Source organism: Sorex fumeus, unplaced genomic scaffold, assembly GCF_029834395.1.
Source record: "Sorex fumeus unplaced genomic scaffold, SorFum_2.1 ptg000094l, whole genome shotgun sequence".
In the NCBI taxonomy this organism is placed as follows: domain Eukaryota; kingdom Metazoa; phylum Chordata; class Mammalia; order Eulipotyphla; family Soricidae; genus Sorex; species Sorex fumeus.
The window spans coordinates 21,565,181-21,576,653 of record NW_026606151.1 but is presented as its reverse complement, the minus strand read 5'-3'; the positions used below and the strand labels follow the sequence as shown (position 1 = coordinate 21,576,653).

At 47.3% G+C, this 11,473-nt stretch overlaps 1 protein-coding gene across 1 annotated transcript; it reads right to left on the bottom strand.

Moving 5' to 3' along the window:
* Positions 1–395: 395 nt before the first annotated feature.
* ZNF165 (zinc finger protein 165) lies at positions 396–11,418 on the bottom strand. The gene is made up of 4 exons (XM_056132540.1): positions 11,350–11,418; positions 2,890–3,363; positions 2,133–2,271; positions 396–1,335 (listed from the first exon to the last, which is right to left on the bottom strand). Exons 2-4 carry the CDS (start codon positions 3,289–3,291, stop codon positions 434–436), a joined length of 1,443 nt encoding a protein of 480 aa, XP_055988515.1. The 5' UTR covers positions 3,292–3,363; positions 11,350–11,418; the 3' UTR covers positions 396–433.
* Between the last annotated feature and the right edge of the window lie 55 nt (positions 11,419–11,473).

Genomic DNA, 11,473 nt, shown 5'->3' with positions numbered 1-11,473 from the left:
TAGCTGACCTTCTCTTGTGGAGAGTAGTTAATTAGGGACGGTGATTAATCTCTTTAGTTGAATATTCTTCCCCTCCTCACCCCTACTACTGCAGTCATGCTAATTCCCCAAGAGTACCTTTCCCCCTATTTCAACTTCCCCAAACTCTGCTCTTTCAGTAAAAGAGGGCCAGAGTGACAGTACAGAGAGTTACGGAGTTTGTCTTGGATGTAGCTGATCTGATCCCTGAGTGCAACACCATGAGTAATCCCTGAGCACTGAAAACAAAACAGTCAATGAAGAGTCACAACTCAGGCTCAAATACCTCCTGCCCACAAACGCCTCTCATATACAAAACAGCAGGCCCGAGAACAAGAGGAAAAAAGAAGACACAGTGATCTTTCCTTCATCGCAGTCAGTTATTTTTTTAATTCAGCGTTTTCACATTTTGCTCTTACATCAGTAGGTTTTCCCGCTTGTGAATTCTCTGATGTTGACTAAGGTGTGAGCTCTGACTGAAAGCTCTTCCACACTCACTGCACTGATAAGGTTTCTCTCCGGTGTGGACTCTCAGGTGCCGAATCAGGTGTGAGCTAACTCGGAAGGTTTTTCCACATTCACTACATTCATAGGGTTTCTCTCTGGTGTGTATTCTTTGATGCAGGATAAGGTGTGAGTTCAGGCTAAATGCTCTGCCACACTCTTTGCATTTAAAGGGTCTTTCTCCAGTGTGAACTCTCTGATGTCTAATGAGATCTGAGCTCCCGCCAAAGCCCTTCCCACACTCAGTACATTCATAGGGTCTCTCTCCAGTGTGGATTCGCTGATGCCTAGTAAGTTTTGAGCTGTGTCGGAAAGCCTTCCCACATTCCCTGCATTGATGGGATTTCTCGCCACTGAAAATAGTCGTATGTTTAATGAGGTTTGGGTTCTTGAGAGATTTTCCATATTGATAAATGTTTTCTCCAGCGTAAGTTTTTTGATGCTTAATAAAATTTGAATTCCATTTGAAACTTTGGTCATAAGCACTGTGTTTATAAGAGTTCTGGGGTGTAAATTCATTTGAGCTGAGAGCGAAGCTTCTCTCACATCCTTCATGACTTATGTCAGCTGTAAGTGTATTTTTGTGGGTAAGGATTTTACTGTAACCTCCATCCTGAGCAGATGTTTTCCGAGTCTCCCCTGCTCCTTCCCCCCAGGACTTCTTAATTTTGCTCGCAGACTTGCAGATGTCTTGAGGTTCAGCAGATCCTTCTGATTTGAATCCCGAGATTCTTCCTGACACAATTCCCTGTGATTCTATTTTTTCATAAATGTCTAGTTTTGGCAGGGATCCAGTGTTTTCACTCTCATGATCTAAAGTAATTGAGAAAGAAAAAAGAAAACCCGTTTTCTAAGCTAGCTTAAGTTTGTGGTCTATTCAAGATAGTTATACTGATACTTTGGTTGGCTATTGAAATAATATCTTTCTCATGAGGCATTGTCAAATAGTGTTATTTCAAAGAATATTATTTTTAAAATGAACAAAAGCTGTATTATTAATCTTATCCCATATGCTCTTTAGCGTCTGAATTACCATATTCTATAAAAGCAACCGTTCTCTGAAGCACTGGTCCAGGCCAGGGAAGCTGCAGAGCTGTTACTACACGTGCGCAATTTCACCTTCAATCAAGCAAATCCTGAAAGCAAGCATATCCTGGTGTCTGCGTCCCAGATCGGCATGATTCCTAATGGCACTTGCTTCTGGGTCATATTGCTGAGAAATAAAGGGCATATTTACTTAAAAAAATAATAATCCTGGGCCAGACAGATAGTACAGGGAGAAGGGCACTTGCCTTACACGTGGCTGACCCAGGTTCGATCTCCGACACCCCACAGGGCCCCCTGAACTCGCCTGGAGTGATCCCTGAGCACAGAGCTAGGAGTAAGCCCTGAGCACTGCTGGGTGTGGCCCCAAACCCCAAAAAACCATATATAACTTGATGAGTCTATCAATGATGGTGTAACTGACGTGTATATCATCATGTATCTATCTCTCTTCTCTTTCACTGTATGTACTTTCCTATCACGTTTTATGTCCACGTGTTTCTGTTTTGCTTTTTGTCCCCCTTGTGTTCTGATATTTTCTCAAGACATCACTTTTCTCCACCTACCACAGTCTAGAAGGAGCAGGGTTTCCGAAGAACCATGAAGGATCTTTGTGTCCACTGGCTGAAACTGGGCATTAAGTCCTGGTCCAGGAGGCACTGCCTTTTTCTTGAATATTTCCTGTCCATATCCATGTACTGGAACCTAAGAAAAACAAAGTACATTTGTGCTTATGAGAGAATCTCTGTTGAAATTCAACTTCTCCCCCAAACCACGAACCTCTAGTCACTGTCACTGTCCTCCCGTTGTTCACTGATTTGCTTGAGCGGGCCCAGTAACATCTCCATTGTGAGACTTGTTACTGTGTTTGGCATATTGGATACATCATGAGCAGCTTGCCAGGCTTTCCCTTGTGGGTGAGATACTCCCGGTAGCTTGCTGGGCTCTCTGAGAGGGGTGGAGGAATTGAACCCAGGTCGGTTGGGTCGGTTGCATGCAAGACAAACATCCTACCGCTGTGCTATCACTCCAGCCCACGAGCCTCTAGTAGAGCTATATAAGAGGGGAAGGAAGAACTAAGTATGGCTCAACTGGAAAACAGACAGACACACAGACACACAGAGAGGAAGGGAGCCATAAGTGAGTCCATAACACTAAACTACTAGTGCCCAGTTTGCTCTCACCGAGCGATTCAATCTGAAGCAATCTCTAATTCAGGTCAATCTAAAGGCCCTTCCTCTCAAACTGTGTATGCGTGTGTGTGTGGGAGGGAGGGGGGGTTCCACCATTCCGGAGCCCTGAGATCTCTGATCCCCTTTATACCTGGAGTACAACTTCATGCGCGCCTTTCTCCAAGTCTTCCACGATGGTCACGGCCTCCTCTCCACTCTTTGGGTAATGCTCACGGACCCAGGCCTGCAGGTTCCCGGGCAGGATGGTCAGGAACTGCTCCAGGACCAGCAGTTCCAGCATCTGCTCCTTGGTGTGGGTCTCCGGCTTCAGCCACTGGCGGCAGAGCTCCCTGAGGCGGCTCAGGACCTCGCGCGGCCCAGGGGAATCCTGGTAGCAGAACTGCCGAAAAAGCTGCCGGCAAAGCTCCTGTCTCAGGGGATCACTTTTCAGAAAGCACGTTTCCTGCCTCCAGATAAAATCTTCCTCTTCGATCTTTACGATGATAAATCCTTCATCTTCCTGAAGGTTTTGAGCCACCGATTCTGTGGTCATCTTAGGGTATTATATATAATCAAAAACTCCACTTCTGTTTTGTGAAGGGTCTTATTTAGTTTCAAGAGCTTTCTTGAGAGATTAAAAAAAAGTTACTACGATGATGAAACATTACAACATAGAAATAGTCATTCTCCATCACACAAAAAATTACTGACCAGGTGTCAGGGAAAACCTACTCTGTGAATTGTAACTGTTACATAATATCTACCTCAAAGTTGATTCAAATGGAATAAAAACAAGATTTACCAGACTAATGGAATGGATCTGGGAATCCAGAGATAAACCCTATGTTATACAAACAGAAATAAACCTTTGTTATATAATGAATAAGAGCTTTCATAATGTGCAGTGGACACTACTTCCACTACCCAGCCGTCGCCACACTCCAGGATGCTTTCCGGACCCACGTGGCCGCAAAGCGGCTGAGCGACACATGATAAGACACTAAATACCCATCTTCCGGAATTGTCGTACCGTATTTGATAGGGTTCAAATATGGTAACACCTACAAGGGTGATTAGAGGTCGCCCCAAAAGCCTCTATCACTCTCGGAAAGACTGGCAAGCTACCGAGAGTATTCCGCCCGCACGGAAGAGCCTGGCAAGCTATCCCTTGTGTATTCGATATGCCAAAACCAGTAACTACAACTGGTCTCATTCACCTGACCCTGAAGGCTTCACCGACATGGCAGCACTGAGAAGGATGAGAAAGGAGAGGCCGACAAAATCTCAAGGCCGACCTAGGCTGCCACAATGAAGGAAGACAAAAATGATCGTCTGTACTTTCAATGCACGTACGCTAGCATCAGATGCATCCATCAAGGACCTGATGGTACAAGCGCAAATGATCAAGTATGACATTGGTCTGACCGAGACAAGAAGGCACGAATCTCACCATGCCGTTTTCGACACTGGAGAAGAATTGTTCCTCGGAACATGCGATAAAAGAGGTGTTGGAGGCGTCGGTGTCCTTGTCAACACAAACTTGGCCAAGAGCATTGATTCATTCGAATGCCTAACAACCTGAACCGGACGTTTACATTTGAATAGATGTGGCTCACTGCCTGCAGTTTCTATCTTCGTTGTCTACGCACCAACATCTCATTATGATGAAAGAGAAATCGAGAAGTTCTACATGGAGCTAGAGAAGTTCTATAAAGAAGACCACACCTTCTACAAGATCATTGTGGGTGATTTTAATGCCAAGATAGGACCGAGAAGATCAGCTGAAGAACTTCACATCGGGACCCATGGCCTACAATGGAACGAACAGGGTGAGAGACTGTCTGTGTTCATCATGTCGACCAAGACCATTCATGGTAACTCACAGTTCCAGAAGGCAGAATCTAAACGATGGACATGGGAGTCTCCCAGTGGACGATTCCACAACGAAATAGACCACATCATATTCAATCGACGGTTTTGCCTGACTGATGTCGCTGTTGTCCCAAAATTTCGAACAGGATCGGACCACCATGTCCTTCGTGCAAAATTCTACTTCACAGAGTGGGGAGAAAGGGCTGCAAAGTTCAAAAAGAGAACTCCCAGAACGACCACCAACTGGGAACTCTTTGGCACTATTGTGGCAACATGGGAAGATGCCATTGTTGACAACATTGACGAGGAATACGATCGACTGGTTCAGCACCTCCATGAATGTGCGAGGAATGCCAAGAGAGAGATAGCCACAAAAAATCGCCTATCTTCGAAAACTCTTGAGCTAATTTGCCAGCGTGGTTTGGCGCATGCCTCAGGCAACCGCAAGTAACGTCTGAGCTCGCAAAGCAGTGCAGAGATGCGATCAAGGAAGACCTCAAAGAGAGAAGAGTAGAAATACTGGTAGATGCGGCAGAAGCCGGGAAAAGTATTCATAACACCCGCCTGTCCTTCGCCAACTACAAGACCAAGATGACTGCCCTCCGATGTCCTGATGGATCCATCACATCCTCCAGAACGGCAATGGAGAAGATTATCCATGACTTCTACTCAAATCTCTTCGATAGCCATGTCCACTTGCCGACATACCAAATTCCACAGGATGGATATGTCGTTCCCAACATTCTCCCTTCTGAAATCCGACAAGCCATTTCGTCGGTAAAGAAACAAACAGCACCCGGCCCAGACAAGGTTAGACCTGAACACCTGAAGAACCTGCCGTCAGTATTCATCAATACACTGGCTCGGCTCTTCACTCGCTACCTGTCTGAATGCAAGGTTCGTCCTAATGGAAAACCAGCAGGACCGTACTGCTGTTCAAGAAGGGAGACATCCATGACATTGGCAACTATCGTCCGATCTGCCTATTGTCTGTCATCTACAAGTTGTTCACTCGAGTCATCCTATTTAGGATTGGCAGAACACTAGATGAAGGACAACCATGCGAGCAAGCCGGGTTCCGCAAAGGATTCAGCACCATCGACCATATCCACACGATAACCAAGCTCATTGAGGTTTCTCGGGAATTCAAGATGCCGCTCTGTTTAACGTTCATTGATTTAAAGAAGGCCTTTGATTCTGTTGAGACGGAAGTGGTCATTGAAGCCCTAGCCAATCAGGGCATTCAAGCCCAATACATCAGGATCCTCCGTGAGCTGTATTGTGGATTCACTACCAGGATCTCACCATTCTACAAAGAAGTGATCATTGATTTCAAGAGAGGGGTGCGGCAGGGTGATACCATTTCACAGAAACTCTTCAGTGCCACCCTCGAGAACATCATGCGACGACTGGAATGGGAAGGAATGGGAGTGAAGATAGATGGTCAGCAACTACACCACCTCCGCTTTGCTGATGACATTGTTTTAATAACACCAAACATCAGCCAAGCAGCACAAATGCTGGCCGACTTTGACCGTGAGTGTGGAAAGGTAGGACTACAGCTGAATCTTACGAAGACAATGTTTATGAGAAACAGCCTTGTTCCTGACACTCCATTTGTTCTCAACGGAACGACCATCTCCGAATGCAACAGCTTTGTGTACCTAGGTCGAGAAGTCAACATGACAAATGACCTGGCACCCGAGCTGCGCAGGAGGAAGAGAGCAGCTTGGAACGCCTTCAAGAACGTCGAAGAAATAGCTAAGAGAACGAAGAACCTCCAGCTCTGGGCACATCTCTTTGATTCCACTGTTCTTCCTGCATTAACATGTGCCTCAGAGATCTGGGCCCTACGCAAACAGGATGAGAACGCTATTCAGATCTCCCAAAGAAGAACAGAAAGAGCTATGCTTGGAATATCACGTTTCACTCAAATGAGAGAAAGAATCCGGAATTCTGACATCCGTCGACGATCAAGAATCAGGGACGCTGTCTCATTTGCCAAGGTGTCGAAAATCAGATGGGCTGGTCACATAATGAGATTTAAAGACGACCTCTGGACTAGAGCTGTTACCGACTGAATTCCACGGGATGTCAAAAGACCGCGTGGCCACCTACCTACCAGATGGTCAGACTTCTTCGTGAAGATCATGAACGATTGGTTTGAGGCTCTTCATGTTCCCAGAGCGAACAGATGCCACTGGGCTACACTAGCATGCGACAGGGACAAATGGAGACGTTTCTGGTGCCCGCTCGAGCAAATCGGCGACTAACAGGAAGTTAAGTGATTAAATGATTAAGTGATAATGTATAGCAATATTGATATAACACACACATATAACATGATATCTTAATATACAATATGTACAAAAGGAGCTGGGAAGGTCTTGGACAAAGAGTTAGTCACATGCCAAAAAATATATATTTTCTCCTGAACCCCTATTTTGTATCATTTGCACAAGTAATTAACAAATGGATCATTTTTGTTTAGCTTTAAGTTTTTGGGTGACAACCATTTGTGCTGAGGTTGGCTCTGTGCCCAGGGGTCACTGTTGTCAGTTTCAGGCATTAAACTGGGGTGGTCACATAAGTGACTTATCTTTTGTACTATCTCTCTGACCCCCAAATAGATTAACTTTCTCAGGTGATTTTGATACAAATTCATTATATAAATTGAGAAAACCACAGGCAGAACTCTCCCTGATACTTATTTCAAAGGCATCTTTAATGACTTGATGCCACTGATTCAGAAAAGGTGCAGAAATAAATGTACATTAAACTAAATCTTATCAATCTTTAAAAATGATAGTTAATATAGGAGTGATAGCACAGCAGTAGGGCGTTTGCCTTGCACGCAGCCAACATGGCCGACCCGAGTTCAATTCCTCCGGCCCTCTCGGAGAGCCCGGCAAGCTACCGAGAGTATCTCGCCCGCACGGCAGAGCCTGGCAAGCTACCCATGACATATTTGATATGCCAAACACAGTAACAACAAAGTCTCCAATGGAAACGTTACTGGGCCCGCTCGAGCAAATCGATGAACGATGGGAGGACAGTGACAGTGACAATATAAAAAGAAAGGATGCTTACAGTGCCAGAATGATAGTGCAGTAGGTAGGGTCTTGCGTTGCAAGCATCCACCCTGGTTCAATACCCCACACTCCATATGGTACCCAGGCTCTGCCAGGAGTGAGACTATACATATCAAAAAGAGCAGGCACAAAACGCAACAAAAATTCCCACCCAAATTTGGCAAGAGGAATTAAGGTTTCCTAAAAGAAGACATACAAATGGCCAATAGGAATACGAGAAAATGCTTATCACCAGTAATTATTAGGGAAATGCATATCAAAAATACCACCTCTACCAATGAGAAGAGCCTACCTCAGGAAGTCTAGAAACAATAAGTGCTGACTTGTGGCAAATGGACAAGATGGAGGTTACAGTAAAATCCTTACCCACAAAAATACACTTACAGCTGACATAAGTCAAGAAGGATGTGAGAGAAGCTTCACTCTCAGCTCAAATGAATTTACACCCCAGAACTCTTATAAATTGGGATGGGTCACATAAGTGACTTATCTTTTGTACTATAAACACAGTGCTTGTGACCAAAGTTTCAAATGGAATTCAAATTTTATTAAGCATCAAAACACTTACGCTGGAGAAAACATTTATCAGTATGGAAAATCTCTCAAGAACCCAAACCTCACTAAACATACAACTATTTTCAGTGAGGAGAGATCCCATCAATGCAGGGAATGTGGGAAGGCTTTCCGACACAGCTCAAAACTTACTAGGCATCAGCGAATCTACACTGGAGAGAGACCCTATGAATGTACTGAGTGTGTGGGAAGGGCTTTGGCGGGAGCTCAGATCTCATTAGACACCAGACAGTTCCCACTGGAGAAAGACCTGGGAGAGGGAAATAGGAAACCACAAAGAAAAAACCAGAACTGGTAACAGGCTGGAAAGCAAAGTGCAGTAGATTTGTAAAAAGCGTTTTTAGTTTGTTTTTGAGCCACACCCCCTGTTGCTTGGGGGCTACTGCTACCTCTGGTCTTAGGGATTGCATCCAATTGTGCTAGGGGTCCATATGGTATTACTGGGCCATAAACACAGATCTCCTGCACGCAACTGTCTCTCGGGATCTCTATGAGGATATTATCGAGGCAAAAGTGTTTACTGCACAATGTCTCAAATGGCAAATTTATGGATTCAGAATTTATCTCTTGAACCTAGAGGTGCCAAGGAAAACTTTTGAGCCAAGTAACCCGACAAATGCCCTGTTCCTGGGGGGCTCATGCAGGCCGAGCTGCAATATGAAAATACAGAAACACAGGCAGTGTGAAAACACCAACCTAGAACCTAAGAGGTTGCTATTCAAAATCTAGAGATAGGATTGCTAATAACTATCTTATGTAACAAAACAAGGCCACTTTTCTTGAGAGCCACAGATGAATGATTTCAGTCATTCATGAAGTGACTGGTTCCTTCTTCAGAAGTCTCAGTGAGCTTTTTTTCTTGGCCTCAGCAATTCCCTCCCTGCTTTTCCAGTCTCATGGTTCAGTTCATGAGGTCTATCATTTCATCAACGAAACATAACAAGCACCTGGCTTGCTTATCACTCTTCTCTAAGCCATGCTATTGTATCAGTTTGTCAAATATCATCTCCATGTGTGTGGATCTGGTTTCAGAACTGAAAAACTAAGTTTCACTATATTAGAAGTGAAAGGTACAAAAACAAATGAAAATATCAATTTTTTAGGTCCTTCCACTAAACATTTCTACCAAGCTGGTTACAGTTTTGTTGCACTAACATATGCTCCCTTAAGAATCATAACATAAATAAGGTAGTACAGAGACAGGGTGCTTGCTTTGCTCCTGGCCAATCTGGGTTCGATCCCTGGCACCCCATGTAGTTCCCTGCGCCCACCAGAAGTAATCTGAGTGCAGAGACAGGACTAAGCCCTGAGTATGGTTGTGATCCCCCAAAACAAAAAATCATAACACAAAGGAAACAAGCGATGGACCAGAAGTTGTATGGCATTGGTTTCCAAAAAGTCTGAGTGTAGAGCAGGTTCACTGCCCAATCATTAGGCGGGATTTCATTTGAGACAGAATCTTGAGAACTGCCCTGGAAAGTTAACTCAGTTGATACAGAGATCTGCCTGAAAATCTGTAATTTTCATATGCAGATAAAAGAAAGATTATGCTGACTTTGCAAAATAGCCGAAATGACATAAACTATACGTGCAGAAAACATTAAATAAATATTTCATATGGAACACAAGTACTTCTATGGTAGTGACACTGCATATTCTAATCTCTCTGAGAGAGAGAGAGAGTATTTGTTACGTGTGCAAAGCAGCAAATATTTTGTAGGGAAGTGGAGGGCTCAAACTGGCAAATAAAGGTGGACACGACCAGAGAAGACTTTGAGGACATGGGAAGGAAGTGCAGATTGCACAAGGAGCAGCTCTCCGGTATGGTAACGGGAGAAATTGAGAATTCCACCACTGCCAGCGGCGCATCTGGAGTTCGCCCAGTTCCCACCATCACGCCTGTGACCACTACACTGTGCGCATTCCCACCAGAGCCAGCGAAGTGGGCGGCGCTGTTTATTGCTGCCCCCCGCCCCCCAACAAAGACCAAGAGCTCTGTTTTACTGACCCGCTGGTGGGCAGGAGCGCACGAGCACCTTTGGGGGAACATTCCGAGGTTACCAAGGTTGCGCGGCAAGTCAGGACCATCTCGAGGACATCCGGAATGCAATCCCTAGTTAGGTCCACCCGCCCCGGGGCGCCAGCGACCCAGCGTTGCTCAGGGCTCAACCCTGCACTCAGGGATCACCCAGGGCAAGGCTGGAGGTGGGGCGCACAACGGGTGCCCGGAGATGGAACCCAGGTCGGCAAGGCAAGCGCCCTCTCCGCTGTCCTAGGTTCCTGCCCCTGGGGGGAGGGGGTCCCCAGTGTCCTACGGTTCCAGCCCCTGGGGGGAGGGGTCCCCACCGTCCTACAGTTCCAGCCCCTGGGGGGGAGGGGTCCCCACTGTCCTACGGTTCCAGCCCCTGGGGGGAGAGGCCCCACACGGCGTGGCGGCTACCCGGTAAGACTCAGGGGCAGATGGGGGAGTGGGGGGGGGGCTTCAGGGCGCATCCCTGCCGGGGAGGACCCCCAGCACCCTTTTCTCGCATTCTCCCACACTCCCCTGGTTCTTGAATGAGGGCGGGGGGAGGGATTCCGCGTTGGTCCCCCGGCACTCCCCGGGGACCCAGGCACGCACGAATCTACCGCGTGGGTACTTGGCTCCAGGCCGCTTCTCCTGTAAAATAAGCGGGTCCCAGGAGGAGCAGGCTCCGGGGTGGCGCCCGCCCATCCGGGTGGGACGCTCCGTGTCCCCCACCCCGGCCCGCGTCCGCGGTCAGCAGCGCCCACACGCCGCAGGCGCAGCGAGACGCCCCCCCCCCAACCACGCCCCTCGAGCCCTAAGTGCGGACGTCACAGGCGGCGGGGGTTGCCATGGCAACGCCGCCCGGCTCCGGAGGCGGCGCGAGAGCCTCCTCCGTCCTCCCCGGCCCACCCGGCCCCGGCCCTGGTCCTCCTTCTCCTGGAGTTTCCCGAGGCTCCGGATCCAGGTCGCCGCATAAGCGTCGCAATCGCACACAGGGCGGACTCCGGGCTGGGCGTCTGACAGGGGACAAAGGACCCGGCACCTGGGGCCCCGAACTCGGACTCACCTCTCCCGCAGGGCTGGTTCCGACCGGACACTTCCGGTCGCGGACGGCCAGGCAGGCTTTCAAGCCTTCATCTGAGTCTGCGCGCCTGCGGAGCGGCGGCCGTGGACTACAACTCCCAGAAGCC

Excerpts from the sequence above, each read along its gene's own strand:
- ZNF165 (XM_056132540.1), bottom strand. The coding sequence starts at position 3,291 with ATGACCACAGAATCGGTGGCTCAAAACCTTCAGGAAGATGAAGGATTT. Across the intron at positions 2,272-2,889 it reads CGCATGAAGTTGTACTCCAG|GTTCCAGTACATGGATATGG; the intron begins GTATAAAGGGGA and ends TGTTTTTCTTAG. Across the intron at positions 1,336-2,132 it reads CCTGCTCCTTCTAGACTGTG|ATCATGAGAGTGAAAACACT; the intron begins GTAGGTGGAGAA and ends CAATTACTTTAG.